Source organism: Acomys minous, assembly GCF_964271855.1.
Source record: "Acomys minous genome assembly, chromosome: 2".
Taxonomy (NCBI): domain Eukaryota; kingdom Metazoa; phylum Chordata; class Mammalia; order Rodentia; family Muridae; genus Acomys; species Acomys minous.
Window position 1 is genome coordinate 143,450,788 of NC_140484.1, and position 24,228 is coordinate 143,475,015.

Here is a 24,228-nt window from a genome sequence, read left to right on the forward strand (position 1 = left end):
CTGCTCAGTGCACCCACATGTCTTGGTCCAGCCCTGCTCTCAAGCCTGGCCTGCTGCGTTGGCTCCCTTGTGTAGAGCAACCCACACAGCATAAAGACTGATTTAATCTGTCGTTAATGGGAACAGGATCTGGTGGCTCTGAGAAGGAATTCTTGGTCGGTTCAGAGGCCCTGTGCCCAGACAGGGTTCCAGTGGGGCCACAGACAGTGCTTGTGACTCAGTCACCTCCTGCTAGATTCCTGAGGGCTTCTAGGGTCTAGAAGTAAGAGAACGCCCCTGGGGATGACAAAATAAAGCAAGAAAAATTAGGAGAGACGAGCAAACTGAGGACAAGAATCTGTTTGAAAAGGTTTAGTGGGGAAAAAAAGGGAATTCTGGTAACTTTGTAGAGGGAATGGGGCTGAATCAGAGCCCAGCTGAGGGACCCTCTTACAGCAAGTGTGGGGAGGAACACTTGTCATGCAAGCATTCAGGAGGTGAGGCAGGGAATCTTGAATTTGAGGTCAGTTTGAGCTACATAGTAGTTTTGAGGGCAGCCTGGGCTATATGCAGAGACCCTGTCTCAGGAAAGAAATTAGAAATAGAGTGAGAGAGAGGGGGAGAGGGGGGAGGAGGAGGAAGAGGAGGAGGAGGAAGAGGAGGAGGAGACAGAGGTACCTGTCCATTCAAATCCAGCCACACAGACCTTCAGACTGTTAGCAATGGCTTTGGAAGAGCCTGGGGAAGTGTTGGGGTTCCTAGCACACACACAAAGCAAACACAGCTTGTTATAAATTTGTGAGTGCAGATGGAGGAAAGGCTGCAAGGAAACAGTAAACATTTGAACTAGTTAGGGTCTTTGTAAACTTTTCCAAAGATTCTACTCTTTGGAGCGATGCAAGCCAAATCTTTAATTTTAAGAGATCTACTTTGAAAGCTCTTTCATAAAAGACAGAAGTGTCTGTCTTCCCTTCAGTGACTTTCAAATGAAAATAAGAAAACAAACAAGCCCTAACAAATCTCCCGTGGTGAGGGCTGGAACAATGACGCAGAAGGTAAGAACACTGGCTACTCTTGAAGGGAACCCCAGCTTCTGCTCTCAGCACCCAAGGAGTGATGGACAACCATCTGTAATGCCAGGAGATCTAGCACCCCCCTCTGGCCTCTGGTGGAACTGCACACATATGGTGCCCAGATGTGTGTGCAGGCAAAACACTCTCACAGATAAAAACAAAAATAAACCTTAGAAAGGCTCAACTGATAGACTAGAAATAGGTAATTTAATGTGTGGGATTATTGTCTTTGGATTCTTTCAGATTTTATTGTAGCTAGAAATTTGATCCTAGGCCGACTCAACAACTACTAATTTTGTTCAATTTTACATTAATTTCACCTGCAGAAAAGCTAAAGATAGAAAATGTAGCTATCAAGGATGACCACAGCAGTCTCCAATTATAAACAACATATGCTCAATATTTTGGCATTTGTTAGTTAAATGACTAAAATGGACTATGTTTCAGCCATGAACTGTCTTGTTGAGATTATGTATTATATGGAAAAGAAAGATGGTGATGATATATTGCAGAATTTAAAAAATGGGTTAAAAGATATGTGAGGGGCAGATTATGAGATAGGAAGTGCAGTATAATCCTGCATCTAGAAATATATATGTGTATTATGTATATATACATATATATGAAACATACATATAGCATATACATGTAATTGAAAAGACAGACACAAAAATGTCAACAACTGGTGTGGGTGGTACAATCACAAGTAATGTCTCTTTCCTCTTCTCTCTTCTCCGCCTTCTGATCTGCCTTTAATGAATGGATCCTGCTAATGTAGAATAGAGGTCATTCCTGTTTTTACGTAAGATGTCTTCTGGGTTGTTCAGTTTCTGGTGTTGAGGGAATTCCTGCTCTCGGAGACATAGAACAAGCCTGGTTAGGAGAAGGGTGCTCACCAGGAAAAAAGAGCTACAGTGGATTGAGGGCATATGTCTTGGGTGCTATGAAAACTATTTCCAGCCTAGCAAGGCGGCCATTACCGTTTGCACTTTGCTGGAATACTGATGAGTTTTCCCGAGGCTTGGCCCAAGTCATCCACCCGGAGAGTGGCAGAATTCTGTTTAAATCTAATCTCACCTGACTATAAAACACTGACTCATATGGTTTCTGTTCTACCCGCCCCTCCTTCCTCCAGAGACGAAATGCTGGAGTTAGGTGTCAGGGCACATCTTGCCTCACTTCCAATCCCTGTCAGTGACTGTCAGTGCCCTGACAGTGCCCCAGACTCAGAAGGTCACGTTTAGAAATTCTAACGCCGTGTCCTCACGACTAATGACCCTACTTATAACCCATGCCAACACAGAATCAAGAGCTGTCTGTTTAAGGGGCAACTCTTAGCACCTGGGGATTGTCATACCACTGTCCCTGCCAGGCACCCATGATCAAGATGTCCCGTCCCTCATCACTGGGCTCCTGAGTTGTCCTCTTAGTCACACCACAAGCTCCCTGCAGCAGAAGCTGCTCTTGATCACAGTCAACTTTTCTATACTTGAGCCATGCTCCAAGCCCACATTCCTAGGGACAGTTTCCTGCTGTGGAGATAGTTCTCGCTCGACGCTCGACGGTCTGATGCCCCCTAGTTATCCTGTGGTAATGACTGCTCTCCCTCATCTGTATATTGGGGGGCTCTGCTTCCCGGATGGAGGTGTCTATTATGCCACCAAGATGGACATTTGAATAGTAGTCACCTCCAGGTGCACTCCTGTGATCCCAGCACTCAGGGAGGCAGAGGCCGGCAGATCTCTGTGAGTTCGAGGCCAGCCTGGTCTACAGAGTGAGTCCAGGACAGGCAAGGCGACGCAGAGAAACCCTGTCTTGAAAAAAAGCAAAAACAAACGAACAACAACAGAATAAATAGTAGTCCCCCTAAGTGTGTCGTCACATGGCCTGTTAGAACACATGTGGCTTCATCTGGGCTCCTGTGCCAAGCATCTCTCAAAGCTGTGTTTGCTGCACTAGGAAGGCATGGTAAGTCAGGACGAAGAAGCCAGAGTTGAGGAAGGAGTCAGGATTAGGCTCATGAAACTAGTATTATTTGTTTGCATCTGGAAAGAAAGATAAATGGGATGAGGGAGGGACAGATACCTGAGCATAGAAGCAGGCCGTGCTTTACCTTTCAGAAAGATATGGTACGTGATCAAGACTAAGGCTGTGATCAGCAGAAAGCCTTGGAAGCCATGCTGATAAGGTGGCTTAGGATATCCCGGGATGGAGATGTGACAGAGACTAAATGCCCAAATTCAATATCCATCACTGAAAAGAAAAAAGACAGAATGTCCTTAATACTTGAAAGAGCCCATTCAAGGCCAGATCCTCAGCCAGTTGCTTTAACAATAGATGTAAGAGTGTCCTGAAAAATCAAACCTTGAATACACACACACAGACCTTGGTGGGTGTGTGCCTCAGCTGACGGCCTGGAGGCTGGTCACAGCATGAGATCTAGGTCTCTGGTAGGGAAGCCAAGCAGCTGTCTTACCATCAAAACCTTTCTCAGAATGACTTTAAACTTACAGATAATCTGACCTGTATATAAAACAGAAATGTAAGCCTAAGAATATTTTAGTGCTGTCCTTTTAAAAGTATCACTTAACATAATATATTATCATTATAGAAGATTTAGAAAATAGAAAACATATAAAAGGAAATAAAAATAACCATCACTGGGCTAGAGAGATGGCTCAGCAGCTACGAGCACTGGTCCAGAGGACCCAGGTTCAGTTCCCAGCACCAACATGGCAGCTCACACCTGTCAGTAACTTCATTTCCAGGGCTTCTGACCCCCTCACACAGACATACTGACAGGCAAAACACCAATGCACAGAAAATAAAAATAAACAATAAAAAGCCCATCATTATATTCAACTGCCCGACATAATAGGTTTTAATTTTCTCATCTTCGGTGTTGAGGAAAGAAACACAAACTGGAATGCGCTGACGTGGTAGAATTCCCAGATCCAGGAGGGACAGTGCTGAAGCATGAAGTCAGTTAGGGTTAGAATTCCCAGATCCAGGAGGGACAGTGCTGAAGCATGAAGTCAGTTAGGGTTGTGGAAAGAGGAGTGGGCTAGCGCAGATCCAAGGCTGTTTTGGAAGATGCTGGTATTTTTTGAGGAGCAAAGCGCTGTTGGGAATGTTCTCTGAATCCAAGGAAACAGCTCCTTCTGTTCAATGCTTAATTACCGTCTGGCCACTGAGATCGAGGATAAACAGCCATATTTACCTGAGGTGGCTTCGGTAGCTCAGAAAACAGTCTTCATTGTTTGATTCCTGGGCTGGGGCCTTGGTCTTCTCTCCCACCTGGAGTCTTGGTCAGAGTTCAGTGGACCAAACGAGGCTCTGGTTAGGGAGCATTGGGTCAGAGTCCAGACCTGGTCACGCTGAGCTCCATGCCAAGGGCAAGGCGATCCGACCATGTTCAACACCTGGCATACAGTAGATTCTAATGAAATAGTTGATGCCTTTGACTTTCCCAGTGTGATCAAGCAGAATCTGCTGAAGGGTTTAAAAGACTTGGGGCTCAGAGCCTCTTCAGAAGTTTTTTGTTTTGTTTTGTTTTGTTTTTTGTTTTTGTGACAATGAGCAAATGAAGTCTCATTTGTGCAAATCCAAAAAAAAAAAAAAAAAAAAGCAAAAACCAAACCAAACCAAACCACCACCACCACCACCACCAAAACTTATATTGTTTAGAAATCCATAAAACTGCATGGGCGCCCTGAGTCCCTTTTAGGAAAATATAAAGGGAAAGGCTATTTATGTTAATTAAGCACTTGGGTATTTTGGAGCAGGGTGTTCAGTTGTGAGCTCCTCTTATGTATTTGTTTCCACGGGACAAAGCCTGACTAGAAAGAAACTTCCTGTCTAACGTATGAGGGACAATGCCCTGGACGGAGGTCAGTGTAGAGGAAGGAGTGGGCATTGCAGCCAAGGAGCCCTGTGCTCCAGCCCAGCCAGGCTCTGCCACTCTGGGATTTGGAACAAGTGATTTGACTTGTCTACGCTATAGCAGCTTCCCCAAAAAATGTTATTATTTTGTGTGTGTGTGTGTGTGTGTGTGTGTGTGTGTGTGTGTGTGTCTGAGGGGAATGGAAGCAATACAGTAAAGTCTCTTACCAGAAGGAAGCACAAATACTACTGCTGTGGCTAGTGTCAAGGTCATTAACAGTGTCTAAGAAAGAAAACATGCCAAGTCAGAATTCCCAGGAATTGCAATGGAAGGAGCTGAGGCAAAGACTGTGGCCAAGACAGAGACGCAGGAACCTCACAACCAAAGGGAGGAGGTAAGTCCAGCTGGCCATCCGTGTCTGCACCAACTGAGGGCCAAAGATATTTTGTTTAAAAATAAAATTGTAAAACATATGCAAACTTGTTACTATTTCCTAAACAATAGTCTGTAATAACTATTTCCATTATATAGGTATGGCAGGCAATCTAGGGATGAGTAAGTTATGTGAAAGGACGTACATACATTATATGTAAATACCGCGCAGTTTTACCATGGCTGGACCCAGTTTCCCACTGAGCCTGAGTCTGGCTGCACACACTGTTCTTAAAGGCACATTTCACGTGTGCCAGGCACCATGCTAAGTGCTGAGGAAACATGGCAGGAGGAAGCACACCAGCAGAGACGCCAAGAAAGAACAGAATACAAGTAGAGAGAAGGAGCCCGGTGAGGCTCTGGGGTAGGAGGGCAGGGTCGCGCTCTCCAGGATGCCAGTCTCGACTCCGGAAGCAATGGGCAGCTGTGGCATGGACTGTAGGAGGGCGTGGCTTTAGAAGGTTCCTCTGGCTTTCCCTGTGGGAGAATGGGTTTGTATCCGTCCCATGTAGCCTGCGCTAGAATAGGGAGGACGGTTGGAGAGTCACAGGCGCCGTCTGGGAGATTAGATAGCATTCGGGTGGTGGGAGAGGAAGCAATGGCAGAGCCAAGGAGGACACTTACTGTTTCCGAATTGCATAATTGAGGTAGGACCAGATCAGAGGCAACATGATAAGATCGGTTATTAACAAGGTGGCTTTGGGGTGAGTGAGTGAGTGTGGTGTGTGTGTGTGTGTGTGTGTGTAAATAAATCCCAGGGTAAATGGAACTAAAGGCTAGAATGTTAAACGAACATAGAGCTCAGAGAGAGTGCCAAGACTCGAAATGTCAACTCATGAGCCCTTCCACCGAGGTAGCAACTGCAGCCTCAAGTTGAAGGAGAGCGCCTGCGGAGACAGAATAAGGCCAGAAGGGAGAGGGGTTGAGCCTGAAGCAACTGAAGGCCCTGTGGAGGAGGGTGAGTAGATGCGGAAGTCGGAAGAGAGAGAGCCAGAGGGAGATGAGCCGCAGAGCAGAGTGGGTGAGGGACGGAGTAAGAAGCAGGGCGGAGGGTCAGCCGGATTCAGCCTGGCAGAGCGTTTAGCGGGGGCATGTTGACAGCGTGACCGAGGGAACACAGGACTGGCTTTAAGACTGAGTGAGCAGGAGGTGATGGTATTTAGTCAAGTCATTCAAGTGATTTGGCTACGACGACGGAGACAAGAAAGGTGACATCACAACCGGGGTGTATGGGGTGGGGGAGAATGGAATGCGATTAAGAGGTTGACTGCGGAAGGATTCGGTTGCGTCAAGTGATGAATCTGGGCTAGAGGAGAAGGGACAAGTGTTGGTGTCGGGAAACAAAGCAGACTTGCAAAAGAAAGAATGTGTCTCTGTCAACACAGAAACGGCACTTTCAGGTAACTCGGGATGGTTGAGAGGGAGAGGATAAGAGTGGGAGAGAAGAGACGAGGCCCGGAGGAACATTTGAAACCTCTGCTGTGACTGGGAATGAGATGGGATTTGCCACATGTATGCAGCCATGGCAGGGCAGACCCGGCATGGGAGCCACATGTATGCAGATGTGGCAGGGCAGACCCGGCGTGGGAGCCACATGTATGCAGCTGTGGCAGGGCAGACCCGGCGTGGGAGCCACGTGTATACAGCTGTGGCAGGGCAGACCCGGCGTGGGAGCCACGTGTATGCAGCTGTGGCAGGGCAGACCCGGCGTGGGAGCCACATGTATGCAGATGTGGCAGGGCAGACCCGGCATGGGAGCCACATGTATGCAGATGTGGCAGGGCAGACCCGGCATGGGAGCCACATGTATGCAGATGTGGCAGGGCAGACCCGGCGTGGGAGCCACATGTATGCAGCTGTGGCAGGGCAGACCCGGCGTGGGAGCCACGTGTATACAGCTGTGGCAGGGCAGACCCGGCGTGGGAGCCACGTGTATGCAGCTGTGGCAGGGCAGACCCGGCATGGGAGCCACATGTATGCAGATGTGGCAGGGCAGACCCGGCATGGGAGCCACATGTATGCAGATGTGGCAGGGCAGACCCGGTGTGGGAGCCACGTGTATGCAGCTGTGGCAGGGCAGACCCGGCGTGGGAGCCACATGTATGCAGCCGTGGCAGGGCAGACCCGGCGTGGGAGCCACGTGTATACAGCCGTGGCAGGGCAGACCCGGCGTGGGAGCCACGTGTATGCAGATGTGGCAGGGCAGACCCGGCGTGGGAGCCACGTGTATGCAGCCGTGGCAGGGCAGACCCGGCGTGGGAGCCACATGTATGCAGCTGTGGCAGGGCAGACCCGGCGTAGGAGCCACGTGTATGCAGCTGTGGCAGGGCAGACCCGGCGTGGGAGCCACGTGTATACAGCTGTGGCAGGGCAGATCCGGCGTGGGAGCCACGTGTATGCAGCCGTGGCAGGGCCGACTCAGTGTGGGAGACAGTAAGCCTGGACTCCACTGACCAGATTCAAAAGCTCTGTGAGACAGCACAAAGATTTTCTTTTAATTTTTACAGACTAAAAAGATAGAATGACCACGACATAAGGGGCATGCGCACACCCTTTGAGGGTGAAAACACAAGGAGCTAGCATATGCTGATGAAGGTGAGCAGGAAAGGAAGGCTTGCCATGCCTTCCCGGGTGTCGGAATGCATTACAATAAATGTGAGGATGGTGGCATGGGAGAGCGGAGTAGAAAGCCCAGAAGCAAGCGAGTTTGGGGAAACCTCAAACTCACTTGTAATCCGTGAGTTAGGTTCGCCCTCTTGTCTGTTGGCCCAGACCCATAAATAACAGCTCTTTGGGGGTGAGGGGGGTGTGGCTCGGTGGCAGAATGCTTGGTGACCATGTGGAAGAGCCTGGATTTGATCTTCAGCACTGCAGAAAGTACTCCTTTCTCTGATTTGGATAGTAAATTACACAGTCATTCTGCATGAAAAAAAAGGGGGGGGTGGGGAGAGGGGGAGAAAAGCAGAGGAAGAGCCATTAAAAGCAGGTGACTTCTGGTTGCTGGTTTTGGTATGTACGAAGCTGAAAGATGCCACATGGTCCACTCTGAATGCACAGAAACAAAAACAAACAACTCAAGTTCTTGAGGACCTGCAGATAAAAGAGGTTAAAAAAATAAATAATAAAAATTAAAAAAAAAAAGAGTACTAGCATCTGAGTGATTGTAACCCCTGAAATTTCACATGCTAGTTTCTGCTCCCCAACTTGTCTGTATTAGAAGAAAGACTTTGGGCATGGTTAGATCACAAGGGCAGAGCCATCTGGAATTGATTCGGGCCCTTTAGACGAGGTCTGAGGGGGCTTATTTGTCCCTCCACGGAGGGAGGCTGTGGTGCAATGGTGCTCTCTGTGAACAGCAGGCACTCAACCTACAGCACCTTGATCCTGGCCTGCCGCCTCCAGATCTATGAGAAATGGACCACCTGTGCTTGTTAGCCTTGGCCTGTGGGATTTTACTATTACAGCCTGACAGGACCAAGAGAAAGAACCAACTGCTGCTCCTAACAGCAAAGAGGCAGTCAAGCAAGGGTACAGAATCACCACCTAACAAAGCAAAGGTCTTCATGAGAACCTTGGCCAGGGCAGGAAAACCTGCCCTGTGGCAGATCAATTTCTGGGGGGCTCCCTGTCACCCTTCTAAGATCTAGAAACACTGGAGAGACCCAGACATGAAAAGGATCCATCATCTTTTCTGAGTTTATGCCAGAAGATCTCTCAAGCTCTCACAATGAAGGAATATGTCTCCTGCATCCAGCATTTTGTAATGGCCAGGCAGGCTTCTTTTTATTCTGCTTGTTGGTAGGGGGAACTATGGCAACCCTATGCAAGAAGGATACCCAGCTCTAAGCCCCTGTTCCACCCAAGAGGGGAAACATTTCGATGTTTAGATGAAGTTCCTAACCCAGGGTCACCGGCTCACCAAAGGATGGGGACCCAGCCACGGGACTGCTGACCACTTCCCTTCTTCCCACATCCCACAAAAGTCCTATGTTTGGCAGCTTGATTGACCCCATCCATCACATCTGCCTTCCAACAGGAAAGGGCAAGGCCCGTTAAAGGATAGAAAACATATTCCCAAGGGACTGAACAGTGTCAGGATAGAGTTAGATATGGCAGGAAGTTTGGAATTAGAGTAGAAATTTTAAAACAGCGCAATTAAAATGCTAAAAGCACAACTTGTGAGAACAGATGAGTAACATAAGCAGGGTGTGGGAAGGCAATGGGAATCTGGCCCCAAGAACGTTTGCAAAGGCTAGCCATCAAAACCAGTGCAACAGAAATGAAGAACGCCTCTGATGGACTTGCTAGCAGGCAACATGGCTGAGGAAGAAGTCTCTGAGCTTAGAGATACATCTTTGGGAACTTGGGAAAGGAAAAACAGAGAGAGAGAGAGAGAGAGAGAGAGAGAGAGAGAGAGAGAGAGAGAGAGAGAGAGAGAAATGAGGAAAGAGGAAAAGCCCAGTATCTAATAATTTTATAATGAGCACAAAAGGTACAAAATATGTACAGTGAGAATCTGAGGAGAAAAGAGGAGAAAGGAAGAGAGTGGCTGCATGTTTAAGTTGGGTACCACATGCCAGACCTCAGAAGCAGAAGCAGGAAGCCTTTAGCTAGCCCAGGCTGTGTAATCCTGTGTTAAAAACAAACGACACAAATAAAACCAAAATAACAACAAATCAAAGGAAAGTAGAAAATAAAGAAAGAATGAAGGATGAAGGGAAACACATGTTCTAAATGTGGGGGGTGGGGACCAAACAAAAGCAGAACTCCAAACCTGGGATTTGTACCCTGCAAAACTGTCCTTAAAAAGCAAAGACATAAAGACTTTCTTAGACAAATAAAAATTGAAGGGATTTGTTTCCAGTTAGAACTGCATTTCTAAAAATGGTTTTTAAAAGGTATTCAGAGAGAAGGCAAGTGACACAGCTCAGAAGAGCCCCAGAAAAGGAATGCGAAAGGCAAACATTCTTCTTCTTCTTAACTGATCTAACAGGTGACAATTGGTTCAGAATAAAAGCAGCAGCAGTGTGTGTGTGTGTGTGTGTGTGTGTGTGTGTGTGGTGTGTGTGTGTGTTATGTGTGATGTGTGTGTGTGTGGTGTGTGTGTGTGTGGTGTGTGTGTATATGTGGTGTCTGTGGTGTGTGTGTGTGTGTGGTATGTGTGGTGTGGTGTGTGGTGTGTGTGTGGTATGTGTGGTGTGGTGTGTGGTGTGTGTGTGTATGGTGTGTGCGTATATGTGGTGTGTGTGTTGTGTGTGTGTGGTATGTGTGTAGTGTGTGTGTGGTGTGTGTGTCTGTGGTGTGTGTGTGTGGTGTGGTGTGGTGTGTGTGGTCTGTGTGTGGTGTGTGTGGTGTGTGTATGTGTGGTGTGTGTGTGTGTGGTGTGTGTGTGTGGTGTGTGTGATGTGTGTGTGGTGTGTGTGTGGTGTGTGTGGTGTGTGTGTGTGTGGTGTGTGTATGTGTTGTGTGTGTATGTGTGGTGTGTGTGTGGTGTGTGTGGTGTGTGTAGTGTGTGTGTGTAGTGTGTGTATGTGTGGTGTGTGTGTGGTGTGTGTGGTGTGTGTGTGTGTGGTGTGTGTGGTGTGTGTGTGTGTGGTGTGTGTGGTGTGTGTGTGTGCTCATATGTAAGCTTGTGTTTAACTGAAATGAATGACAATAGTGACATGAAGCGTGGGAGAGAGGAACTGAGAGCATTTTGTTATTATGGAGCACTTACAGCACTGTGAAGCAGTCTGCTGTAATTTGAAGGTGGATTTTGATTAACTCTAAATGTATATTGCAACTTATAGGATACCCATTAAAAACAAGGTTGTTTTTTTTAAAAAAATATTTGGTGTGTGTGTGTGTGTGTGTGTGTGTGTGTGTGCGCGCGCGCGCAAGTGTCCATTCATGCACGTGTGGGAAGGCCAGTGGTCAGCAGGTGTCTGCCACTCTCTATATCTGTCCACTGTAGATTTTTGTCAGTGTTTTTCATTTTGATCTAGAGCTCTGCGCTGCAGATAGACGAGCTGGCTGGCAAGCTCTGGGGTCCACCATCTCTGTCCTCTCCATGCTAAGGTTACAGGTGTGTGTCACTACACCAAAACTTTATGTGGGTGCTGGGGGTCGAACTCAGGTCCTGATCCTTTAAAAACCATGTTCTTACCCACTAATCTATCTCTTCAGCCTACAGAACAGTTGTTTGGAAGAATTAAAACTGTTCAGCTACAAACAGAGAGAAAATGGAATTTTAAAAAATGTTCAGTATTGGCTCGATATGGTCGTGCACACTTTTAGTTCCAGCAGTGCAGATGCAAAGCAGGCAATTCTGTGAGTTCAAGGCCAGCCTGGTCCACATAGTGAGACGCTGTCTCAAAAAAAAAAGTTTATTGTTAAAATGCTTAAAGTCTCAGAAAGAAGAAAAAGAGAAGAATGGACAGAAGCAAGGATAATTCATAGATATATATATATATATATATATATATATATATATATATATATATATCAATCCGCTAATCACTTGAAATGTCAGTGATCTAAATGCAGCAGTTAAAAGGCAGAGATCATGAAAGAGAGACATGCCATGCTAGTGTTAATCAAAAGAGAGCAGAGAGTAGTAGCTCAGTATGGAACCTTTAGTCAGAGACAATGTCAGAGCAAGAATGCTCATTATGAGAAAACCGAGCATTACACAAACTTAAAGAAGCTAGTTCTTAAAGATGATAGATATGACAGGCTTCCCATGTATTTGAACACAGAACATCAAAAGCATTCAAGGCTAAAATCTCAAAGAAAAGCCAAACCCCTACTGTAGCTGGAGACTTCAACACACCTTTAGCAAGAGTGGACAGATCCAGGAACTTGGGGAAAGAGCGGCTGTCGAGAACTTACTTGAATTCAACAGTACCATCACGTGCCTGCTAACTGACATCACTGCCTGCTTCACCTGAAAACAGTACATTCTGTATTCTTAGGAGTATGTGGGATGTTTGCCAAGGCAGAGCACATCCTGAGCCCTGAAACAAGCCTTCACTAATGTAAAGACCAGACAGGACAATGCCCATTTCACACTAGAATCAAGCAGGAAGCCAATAACAAAAAGTTTGAAAACCCTAAAACACTGGAGAAGAAATAGCCCATTTCTTTTTTTAATTTTAATTATATTAATTTATTCAGATTACAACTAAATTGTTATCCCATCACTTGTATCCTCCCATTCCTCCCTCCCTCCCGCTTTCACCCTAATCCCCCCTTTCCTAGGTCTAATACCGAGGGGGACCTCCTCCCCCACCATATGGTCATAGGCTACCAAGTCTCATCTTGATAGCCTGATTATTCTTTCTTTGAGTGCCACCAGGCCTCCCCACCAAAGGGAGGTGGTCAAATATGGAGCACCAGAGTTTATGTCAAAGTCAGTCCCCGCTCTCCACATAACTGTGGAGAATGTTCTGTCCATTGGGTAGACCATAGTAGGGGTTCGATGTTTACTCTTGTATTGTCCTTGGTTAGTGCAATAGTTTGAGCAGACACCCCCCCCCCGTTCCCTATCCACCCATCATGATGTTTTTCTTATAGGTTTCTAGGACCCTCTGGATCCTTCTATTTCCCCATCTCCTATATTTCTCTTACATAGAGTCCCAGTAGGATGTCCTCACATCTATCCCAGTCTCCTGGTAAGTGAAGACTGTCATGGGACATGCCTCTTTGGCTAGTGTTCAATTATAAGTGAGTATATACCATGTGAGTCTTTCTGCTTCTGGGTTAACTCACCCAGTATTATCATTTCTAGTCCCATCCATTTGTCCACAAATTTCGGGAGGAAATAGGCCATTTCTAAGAAGAACTTTTTAAATACTTCAAATAAACAAACAGGAAAACACAGCTTACCAAGATATGTGTGATGTTATAAAAGCAGGGCTTGAAGGGAAATGTATAGCATTGAATGAACCTTTTTAAGAAAGATCTAAAACTCAGTGTGAGCTTTTACCTTAAGAAACTAGAAACATTATAGCAAATGAAATCTGGGGCATCCTCAAAAAAAAAAAAAGTAATATTTTAAAGTGGTAGACGTCAATGAAATTTAAAATATGGACTTGGTAGAGAAAGATAACAAGTCCCAAATCTGGTGAGGTTTTTTTGTTTTTGTTTTTGTTTTTGTTTTTTTAAAAGATTAATGAGTTAACAGCCATCAACCAGTCTGAGAAAGAAAGACACCAATTGTTGAAACTGAAGAATGGACATCACTCCAGATCCAGGGTTTACAAATATCTTAAATAAAGTCAGCAGCTCATAACCACAAATTTGATAACCTCGATTGACACAGTCTGATTCCTTAAAAGACATAACCTTCCAAAGCTCTTAGCAGAAGAAACAGACCTATGTCTACTAAAGAGATCAAATCAATAATTAATAATTCCCCAATCAGAAAAAAACAGAGTAATTGGTGAATAATTAAAGAACTAATTTGAGAGGGAGTTGAGGGGAGACATGGAAGAGTTGAAGGGGATGGAAGTGTGGTGCAAATGATATAATCCCCATGATTCTCAAAATTTCTCAAAAAATTAAAAACTCAACAGAATATAAAATTTAATCCAACAATTTATAAAAAAGAATTGTTGGTTGTGATATTTTCAGTGACTGTGCTGGCTAATTTTATGTCATCTTGACACAAGTTATAGTCATCTGAGAAGATGGAATCTTAATTGAGAAAAATGCCTCTGTAAGGTCAGGTGGAAACCCAGCCTGTAGGGCATTTTCTTAATTAGTGATTGAAGTGAGAGGGCTCAGCCCATTGTGGGCGGGGCCACTCTTCAGGTGGTCCGCCCCGGTTCTGTGAGAAAGCAGGCTGAACAAGCCATGAGGATCAAGCCAGTAAGCAGCCTAGCTCCGTGGCCTCTGCATCAGCTCCTGCCCTGCTTGAGTTCCTGTCCTGACTTCCTTCAGTGATGGACTACAATGTGGAAGTGTGAGCCAAATTAACCCTTGCCTCTTCAACTTGCTTTTGGTCACAGTGTTTCATCACAGCAGTAGTAACCCTAACTAAAGACAAGTTGGTCCTAGGATTGTGGGGTATTGCTGGGACAGACCTGACCATGTAGTTTGACAGGATTGTGGATGGACTTTGAAACTTCGGGTTGGAAAAGCCATTGAGCGTTCAAACTTTGACAAGCTGTTCTGTGTGAGCTTAGAAGATAAGATTACTGAAAGCACTGCAGAAGATGGAGGCCTGGCTTGGGAAGTCTCGGGGGGGGGGGGGGGAGTTTGAACGTCCCTTAATGACTCTATCAAGATGGTTTCCTATTTTGAGTTAAGAGTCTGTGGTGCTGGTCAGCTAGGGCTGTGGTTACGAAGAGCGCAACATGGCCAAGGTGAAGTCCTCTGGGAAGTGTTTCCTCAGACTTAGCTTACGGAAGCTGAGTTCCACAGGTGGCCAAGGCTGTACCTCCTGCTGGCAGCTGAACTCAGCAGTGTGGAGGTTACCCAGGTGGTACTGGTTTTGAAGGCATGAAGGCCTGGCACTGTGTGGTAGGGCTGGAGTCCCTGAAGAGAACCCAGGGGAGGCAAGTGCAGCCCAGTTGCCCCATGAGAGATGCTGGTACATGTGACAACCAAGAGCAGCAGCCAAAAAGACAAGCTGTCTGTGCTGCAGAGGGGTGGAGCCAGAGAAGTGAGGGTGCTGCAGAGGGGCGGAGCCAGAGAAGTGAGGGTGCTGCAGAGGGGCAGAGCAAGAGAGGTGACCCAAGCCTTTTAGAGTAGCCCAGAAGAGCCCAACCACTGGACATCAAGTTGTTTTCACAGTTGGCGTTTGGCTTTACTTTGTTCAGTTTGTGACTGCGCCCCGGTTCTTCCTTTTTGAAGTTTAATTTATTTTTGATTGTACAGGAGCCCACAGTTGAGTGATTTTAAACTTTTAATGAGATGCTGGAGTTTTACAAGGACTTTGGATTTTAAAAGAGAGTTTGGGTATTTTAAAGAGACTTTGAACTTTTACATCTTTGAATTTTTAAGACTGCTTTAAAATTTTTTAAAAGTTGGAATATTTTATATTTTGATGTTAATATTAGTGTGTGAGCTTACAGATGAACAAGAAAGAAAAGGTTGTGGCTTAACACCGATATGTTTGTGTGTCCAGTTGATAAAGGGTCAGTTGTGCTGGCTAATTTTATATGAACTCAACACAAGTTATAGTCATCTGAGACGAGGGTGCTTTAATTGAGAAAATGCCTCCATAAGATCTGGCTGTAGACAAGCCTGTAGGGCATTTTCTTAATTCGTGATTGATGGGGGAGGGCCCAGCGAATTGTGGGTGGTGCCACTTCTGGAAAGGTGGTCCTGGATTCCATAAGCAGGCTGAGCCAGCCGGTAAGCAAAACCCCACCATGGCCTCTGCACTGAAACTCTAGGTTCCTTTCCCGGCTTCCTTCAGTGATGGACTACGAGGTGGAAATGTGAGCCAAATAAATGGGTTTGTTTGCTTGTTTGTTTGTTTTAGGTGTTTCAAGACAGGGTTTCTCCGTGTAACAGCCCTGGCTGCCTTAGACTAGCTTTGTAGACCAGGCTGGCCTCCAACTCACAGAGATCACCTGTCTCTGCCTCCCACATGCTGGGATTAAAGGCGTGCGCCATCACCGCCTGGCCAAATAAATCTTTTTCTCCCTAACTTGCTTTTGGTCATGGTGTTTAATTGCCCTGACTAAGACAGTGGGGAAACCACTGATAAGTTTCTCATACTTAGGTATATAGCTTCCCACATATGCTCATGCAAGTGACTTTAATTAAACCCAGCGGACACACACACACACACACACACACACACACACACACACACACACACACACCACAAAAGTAGGAGAGGTGCTTGTTGGAACGAAGGGTTTCCCATGGAAGAGGGAGAGGAGACAAGAGAGAGTAATAGGGATTGAAATTAACTAAAAGTTATGAGAAAAACACATGAAATAGTAAGAAATGAAGACAGCAAGTGCATTGGCTACTGTGGCTTTACTACAGGGTCTTACATTCTTCCACTAGGGGGTTAGACAAGCAGGCGGGAGGGCTGGGTGACATGATGTGGAGAAATGAGAAGGCTGCAGTCGTGTCTGTGGTGTCCTGCAAACTCACCTGGGCATCGCAGGAAGCAGAGGGGACTTCTGTGTTTTGCTGCACTTCCTCTACACAGCCTTTTTGTTTTGTTTTGTTTTTCCGTGTAGCCTTGGCTGTCCTGGACTCACTTTGTAGACCAGGCTGGCCTCGAACTCACATTGATCTACCTGCCTCTGCTTCTCGAGTGCTGGGATTAAAGGCGTGCGCCACCGCACCTGGCTTTACACACAGCCTTTTAAACATTTTAACCAAGTTCTAAAACTGCAGCTCGGCAACAAAGTCCAGTCATAACGTATCTGCAAGTCACCCTCCTCCTCAGCCTCCTCAGCCTCCTCAGCCTCCTCCACCTCTGAGGCAGGCCATGCCCAGGCGATTGTAGAGCTGTGAGCCAGGCTATCCCCTAGCAGTTGGTTCCTCCAAGTGCTGGCTCAGGGTCTGGGCCCAGAGAGTACAGATGTGCCAGCTTTGTAATCATATTGTGCTGGGAACTCTGTCAGACACTGTTCTGGAGCCCGAGGATCAAAGGCTGCTAATGCGAAATGACAGGTCTAGAAATAAAATCAAGAGTCAATTCAGAGTCCCCAGAGTCGTGTGCAACCGCCCCTCCCAAGGCTGCTGCCTTTTAACATGTTCGTTTCTCCCTGGTTTTCACAGATCATCGATGAAGAAGAGACCCAGTTTATGAGTAACTGCCCCGTGGCAGTCACTGAAAGCACTCCTCGGAGGAGGACGCGGATCCAGGTGTTTTGGATAGCGCCACCCACAGGGACAGGCTGTGTGATTCTGAAGTAAGTGAGCAAGGACTTTTCCCCAGTGCCCTGCAGTTATCAAAGACTTCCCGTGTGCCCGCAGGAAGAGGCGTGGCTTCTGGGGGCAAATGCTTCTCTGGGTCTTCCCTTTTCTCCGTTCTGAATGCATAGTCACCTGTCTCTGACGTCATCCAATGTGATGAGCCTTGTGGCCACTCTGCGCTCATAGAGATAATGACGCTAGAGTGGGCTAGAAAAACATAACCCAACCGGGCAAATATAAGCTTGACTTCCCCATTTAGAATTTGTTGAGGCTAATTTAGAAATATGGTCTAATAAATGTTTATTATTAGGCTAATTATTATTACGGCGATATTTTCTAACCCGTTAGCGATCAATGAAAACACATACACCTGATGTATTTTAGAATAAGCCTTTACCTGGGACAAGGCAGGTAAGCCATCCTCTAATTCCCAGTCTTTATCCTATTCCATCTGCTTCTAGTAATTTCTATTTGGACTACATCCCATCCATAATCCCAAACACTTGCTAATGCTCTGCATCGGGGCCAAATCCTCCATCCATGCTGGCCTTGTGCTTCTTACTCCACCTAACCCATGGCGGTAGCCTCCTTCTGTCTCCTCTTCCTCTCTCATCTCCTTCCCATGATCCTCTTCCCATCTCTGACTGCTTCCTTTCCCAAGAACCTTTCTGTCTCCAAAGTTGGTGAACCTTAGTCACGCCGATCCCATTTGCCTGCCCAGGTGTATTAGCTTTTTATTGGTCAAACACGTATAAGTCTTTAGGCAAGGCTACACAGCAATAGTTGGGGTACATTAAAAGACAGCAAGCAGAAATTAGCATCAAAATATATCAGACAGGAATATATCCAACAGGACTTTGACTTTTTTTCCTTAGGGTTCTAAGGATCCCCATTAACTAGCATCCTTAAACCTGCTGTGGCTGACCTGATGCCTCCATTTGCCCAGGTTCTCCTTTACAAAGCTATCTTCCAGCTCAGTCAGTAGATGCTGTGTAGCATGCACCAGGCCCTGTGCAGGAGCTAGGGCACTGCAGACGCCATAAGCACTGCACACCCCTGATTCCAGCGCTTGGAGGGAGAGACAGGAGGGTCAGGTGCCCCAGGTGAGCTTTAGCTACAGAGCAGATTTGAGGCCAGCCTGGGCTACACTGGACCATATCTCAAAATAAGATATACTTGCTCTCCACTGCCCCTTCCCAGGCAGCCTCCTGAGCAGCCTCTGGGTGAATTGCTACTGGGGGTGAAGGTAGGGCGGAGGGCAGGGCTTTAGTCAGCCAGAATCATTTCCTCTAAAAGACAGCATTGTCTCAAAGGTGCATCTCCAGACTTCTGAACCACAAAGTGATAGCTTTTGAGATATAAACAGATAGGGAGGAAGGCAATTATTTTCATAGTCAAATAAGTTTATTAGATGCCGTATTCTGGATCTCCGTCTTTCAGATGCTAACACGTACTAGCATGGTTGAAGGCTTTGCAAAGTCCTACACCAAACAAACAAACAAACCTGTTAATCGTTTCAGTGGCATGTCCCAAACTTACCAAAGAAGCCTCCTTTTAATTTTTCCCCCTTTCTCTTATGGCACCAATCATTTGGGGTAGATTTAAAGGCCAATTTTGATTGATGAGAATTTTAGGATTTCAAGCAGACAAATGGTCCTGAGTAGATGGCAGGGCTCCAGTCCAAGCGTCCGGAGGCATCACTTACTTTTTTGGCTCAGTGTGGTGGCACATGCTTGTCATCCCAGCATTTAGAAAGTAGAGCCAGGAAAACCAGAAGGCCAAGGTCAGCTTCAGCTATAGATCACCCTGTCGCAAAGAGTATGTGCATGGTTTTTTTTCATTGAGATGGGAGTTTGGACTTTCCCAGCTATGTACCTGTCCTGACTTCCCCCAAGGCCGTGTGTGTGTGTGTGTGTGTGTGTGTGTGTGTGTGTGTGTGTGTGTGTGTGTTTGCTTCATTTGCTAAAAGTGGACATGCAGACCCACACTGCGGTTGCTCTGGACCACCTTTGAGAGCTGCTGATAACGATGTGGGGGTTGGGGGGAAGTCATGGAAGGCTTCAGGTCTGCTCTGCCTAGAGGTTGTTGCCATGGGGATGACTAGACGTGAAGGATCTTGGGTGGTTGGTGTGGGGGGTACATTTGGCTTCTCTTGTTGGCCCTAAATTGAGAGCAGGGGCGGGGGTGATGGGGAAGTGGAGACTTGGCGGTCAGAGTACAGCCTGAGGTGCTAGAGTGGACGTGACGTGTCCCAATGCCATGACTCTTGTCCTAAGATAGAGGCTCCCTGGCCATTGTTGTTGCATGCATGCAGTCTCTCAGCCTGGAGACTGGGTTCCAGGATTCGCGCTCTAGTTCTCAGACCCCCTAGTACATGGTAGCCTGGCTGCTCTGCAGAGTCTCTCTGTCCTCAATGCCCTCGCTTATCTGGCCCACTTCCTTGGTGTCCTCTGCCTTCTTGTTTTCACAAACCAGAGATATTTGATCTTCTGGTGGAATCCAGAAAGGCATCCTGGGTTTACCCACTGACAGCCAACATATGTGAACGTATGCTTTCCTGTTTTAACAATAAACATATGTGGCTTGTTCATTCACGCCTTTGACAAAGGGAATGGAAGCCTTGTTTGCTCACCTTTTGGGGATATCCAGGCATGGGATGCTTTCAGGCCTGTGCCATCTCACGGGTCGAATGGGAATGAGAAGACAAGCGGCCGATGTGCCAGGAACCCCGCTGCACATCCAGCTCCCTGACAGGCTTTGGCTAAGTGAGGAGACAGGCTCCCTGGATGGAGCAAGGCAACTCGAGAGCCCTTGCTCTTCCTTTCTCCTGAAGGAATGATATCTGAGCCGCCGTTCTTTGTTTAAAAAACATATAATCCTATAGGTGAGTTATAAACAGTCACACTGGAAACTTTCAAGCAGTACACAAAAGGAGGGAGAGACAGAAAATAAATATTAGAATATAGCTTTAATTTTTTTATTTAAAAACCATACCTGTGCTTTTAAAATACTTTCCCTAAAGCCAGGGGTTGTGGCACATCCCTGTAACCCTAGCATTTGGAGGGTGTATGTGGAAGGATCAGAAAGTTTAGGGTTCTTATGGAGGCAGAAGGATCAGAAAGTTCAAGATTCTTCATGGTTGCATAATAAAAGCCAGCTTGAGCTACATGAGACCCTGTCTGAAGAACACATAGATGGATGGATGGACAAGATACATTTTATATAGTTTATATATAAGGGTACAGACTTTCAAAATATATTACTTTTATTTTATATTTAAATTGTATCTATGATTTACACTTACGTTGATCTTTATGCAGTCTATGCCGTAATATTTTACGAAAAAAAAAGTTTCAGGCATTTATCTCTGCTTTACTTTTAACTTTGATCATTAGTGTTTTATCTTTCAAATGTCTGAAACTCAGGGATTGGGAGGGAGATGACATAGGTGGTGAAGTGCTTACTGTGCAGTTGCGAGGACTGGAGTTCGAGTCTCCGGCACCCACGGAACGCTTCATGCACATATAGGTCTCCATCAGTCCCAGCGCTCCAGAGGTAAAGACAGAGGCTCCCTGAAGCAAGCTGGGCGGTGAGACCAACTGAACGGGCAAGTTCATCAGGACACCCTGCCTCAGTACATAAGGTTAAAAGACCATGTAAGATGCCAACCTCTGGCCTTTACACATGCACTTACACAAGTTCTTGAACGTATACTTGTGCCCCCAGATACATGAATACTCTTTCTGTGCCTTCCCCCACATATACACAAATGGAGGGAAAGCTTGACATTTTGTTAAGAAAAGAAGAAAAATGCATCTGTGCTTTCCCTTAGAAATTTAAATTTTACATCTTTATCAAAACATAACTTTCCTGTACTCAAGGTTAAAAAATATTTTATGTTTGTATTCTTACAGATTTTAAAATAGGCTTCTGCCTTCTTATCTTCCTAGAGTTTAACTTTGTTAATGACATTGTATCAGTAGGCCACAACAGAAAATGCATGGCCCACTCAGCTCAAAACGAGGTGCCAGAGGAGAGTTGCCTGAACCATCTATTTGGGAAGAGTCACAGCGAGGGAGACCCAGATTACCCCAGTCTGAAGGCACAAAGGGAGTCACGGGAGGGTGATGTGATGTTCGCCTCTGACAGAGCTAAGGCCTTTGTTGAGAGAAGCAGCCTGACGTTACCTCACAGAGACCCCAGCCTTGCTGCTTTCTCTACTTCCTCCTTTGGCCCCGCTCCACCCGCAATGTGTAGGCCTTCCATACAGAGCTTCTGTCCACTGGAAGCCGCGGGGAGGGAGGCTGGCAGCTCTCTGGAGAAGCAACCCAGAGAGGGCAGCACAGATGGGAGTCAGAAAGCAGTCTTTTTCACAGAGTTAACCGAACCTCATCATTTGTTGACTGGTGCGTTTCCTCAATGGTGTGGTTTGTTACTTCAGGAAAAGCAAAATCTGCGCATAGCTCTGCTCACTTCAGTGCCTCATTTTTTTTCTTTAATTAATTTATTCAGATTACAACTCAATTGTTATCCCATCACTTGTATCCTCCCCTTCTTCCCTCCCTCCTGCTTTCACCCTAGTCCCCTCCCCTAGGTCTAAGACCAAGGGAGACCTCCTCCCCCACTATATGGTCATAGGCTATCAAGTCTCATCTTGGTAGCCTGATTATTATTTCTTTGAGTGCCATCAGGCCTCCCCTCCAAGGGTAGGTAGTTAAATATGGGGCACCAGAGTTCATGTCAGAGTGAGTCCCTGCTCTCCACATAACTGTGGAGAATATCCTGTCCATTGGGTAGATCAGAGTAGGGGTTTGATGTTAACTACTTGTATTGTCCTTGGTTAGTGCAATAGTGTGAGCAGAACCCCCTGGGCCCCAATCCACCCATCATGATGTTGTTCTTGTAGGTTTCTAGGACCCTCTGGGTCCTTCTATTTCCCCATCTCCTATATTTCTCTCACATAGAATTCCAGTAGGATGTCCTCACATCTATCCCTGTTAAGTGAAGACTTTTGTGGGACTAGTACCCAATTATAAGTGAGTATATACCATGTGAGTCTTTCTGCTTCTGGGTTAACTCACTCAGTATGATCATTTCTAGTTCCATCCATTTGTCCACAAATTTCAGGATTTCCTTGTTTTTAATAGCTGAGTAGTATTTCATAGTGTAAATGTACCACAGTTTCTTTATCCATTCTTCTACTGAGGGACACTTAGTTAGGCTGTTTCCATGTTCTGGCTATTATGAATAAGGCTGTTATGAACATGGTTGAGCATGTGTTCCTGTTGTGTGGTAGTGCATCTTCTGGGTATATTCCAAGGAGTGGAAAAGTTGAGTCTTGAGGAAGCCCTATTCCCAGTTTTCTGAGAAAGCACCAGATATATTTCCAAAGTGGTTGTACTAGTTTGCATTCCCACCAGCAATGAAGGAATGTTTCTCTTTCTTCCACATCCTCGCTTGCATGTGATGTCACTTGAATTTTTGGTCTTAGCCATTCTGATGGGTGTAAGATGGAATCTCAGAGTTGTTTTGATTTCAGCGCCTCTTTTTATCTTGTCCTCCCACCTTGAATCCTGGACTGTTAGCATAACTTTGTTTTGGTGACAACGCATCACTCCTTAATCTTCTAAGCATTCAAAATGTCCGTGGTTACTGAAGCAGGCTCATAATTCCAGGTGCATCGTGAAATACCTGTACTCTGTTCAATATAACCTGATGTTAGGATTTTCAGCGACACCACATTGAATTAATAGTTGAATGTGGAGGCAGCCAGCATCCCTGCTATGTGTTTTCCCGTCTAAACTGGAACATTTCCCTGCTTGTCCAGGTTTTTTATCTTTCATAGAGACTTGTGGGTTTTCTTTATTTAGATTGTGCATCCTAAGCAGGGTTTTGCCTCATGGCTTTTGCTGCTTTTGTGAATGGGGTCTCTTACCCAGTTATACTTTCTGATCACTCATTGTCTTTATTGACCTGAGTTTTCAACGCGGAGAGAAAGCACTGCATTCTCTCTGTCGTTCCTTCATTCTTTGGAGACTAGAACTATACTTGTTTACATCTGAAAGCTGTAATAATGAATGCCTATACCTTTTGTTTCTTTTACATTTAGATTTAAAAAAAAAAAAAAGGAATGCACTGCCTTTCACTTGAAAGTATTTTATTTGGTTTTAAAAAAAGTTTAAAGTTAATGTCATGAAAAAAGTTTAGGAAGACTTTCTGTCTAGCTGGGCCACTTTCCTTACTTTCCACGTTGAAAGTAGCATTTGCAATCAGCCAGCGCACCTGCCAGATACCCAAACTGTATACCAGAAACTGAGAAAAACTCAGCTCAGAATGCAAATAATGATCCTAACTTTCAAAACACTTCTAGTCTACTTGTGGTATAAATAAAAACATGTATGCAAAATTAGCAACCCCAAGATGAACGCAGGGACAAATTCATCGTGGTTAGAATCTAGAGAGAAGACGGGCAAGGAGCAGTGAGGGCTTCTGGGATATGTCAGCATTTGGGTCTGGGTGGCGATGGTGGCTTTGGGGTAAATGAGTAGAAGGGAAGAGGTTACTCCAGGTGAAAACACAAAGCTGAGTCGAAATCTCAATGAGAACGTGGGGGTGGGTGCAGCTCTGGGACACAGTTAACAGACAGACACGTTGAGCGCGAGATCTCTGGAGGCCCCCATCCATTACCGAATCAGACTTGTCATCCAATGTCAGCATCAAGAGGCTGAACTTGATCCAAGAGCATCGAGGGAACAATTAGTGGTTATTAAACAGCGAGGCTGTACAGCGGGAAGTTTTATTAAAGCTAACGCGGATATTTAAGATCTAGCCACAGAGAATTCTGGGTGGACCAAAAAAAAAAAAAAAAAAAAAAAGAAAAGAAAAGAAAAGAAAAAAGAAATGTAATAACAACAGTGGATGGTTCTGTTGGGGATGTGGCTCAGTTGGCAGGGTACTTGCCTAGCACACACGAAGACCTGGATTCCATTC

General features: G+C 45.8%; 1 protein-coding gene across 1 annotated transcript in view; it reads left to right on the forward strand.

The window, feature by feature from the left end:
* Positions 1-24,228, forward strand: part of SPON1 (spondin 1) — a 284,780-nt gene that overhangs the window by 59,492 nt on the left and 201,060 nt on the right. The window contains exon 3 of the mRNA XM_084772987.1: positions 17,101-17,234. Coding sequence (XP_084629113.1) covers positions 17,101-17,234 — 134 coding nt within the window. The remainder of the gene's footprint in view (positions 1-17,100; positions 17,235-24,228) is intronic.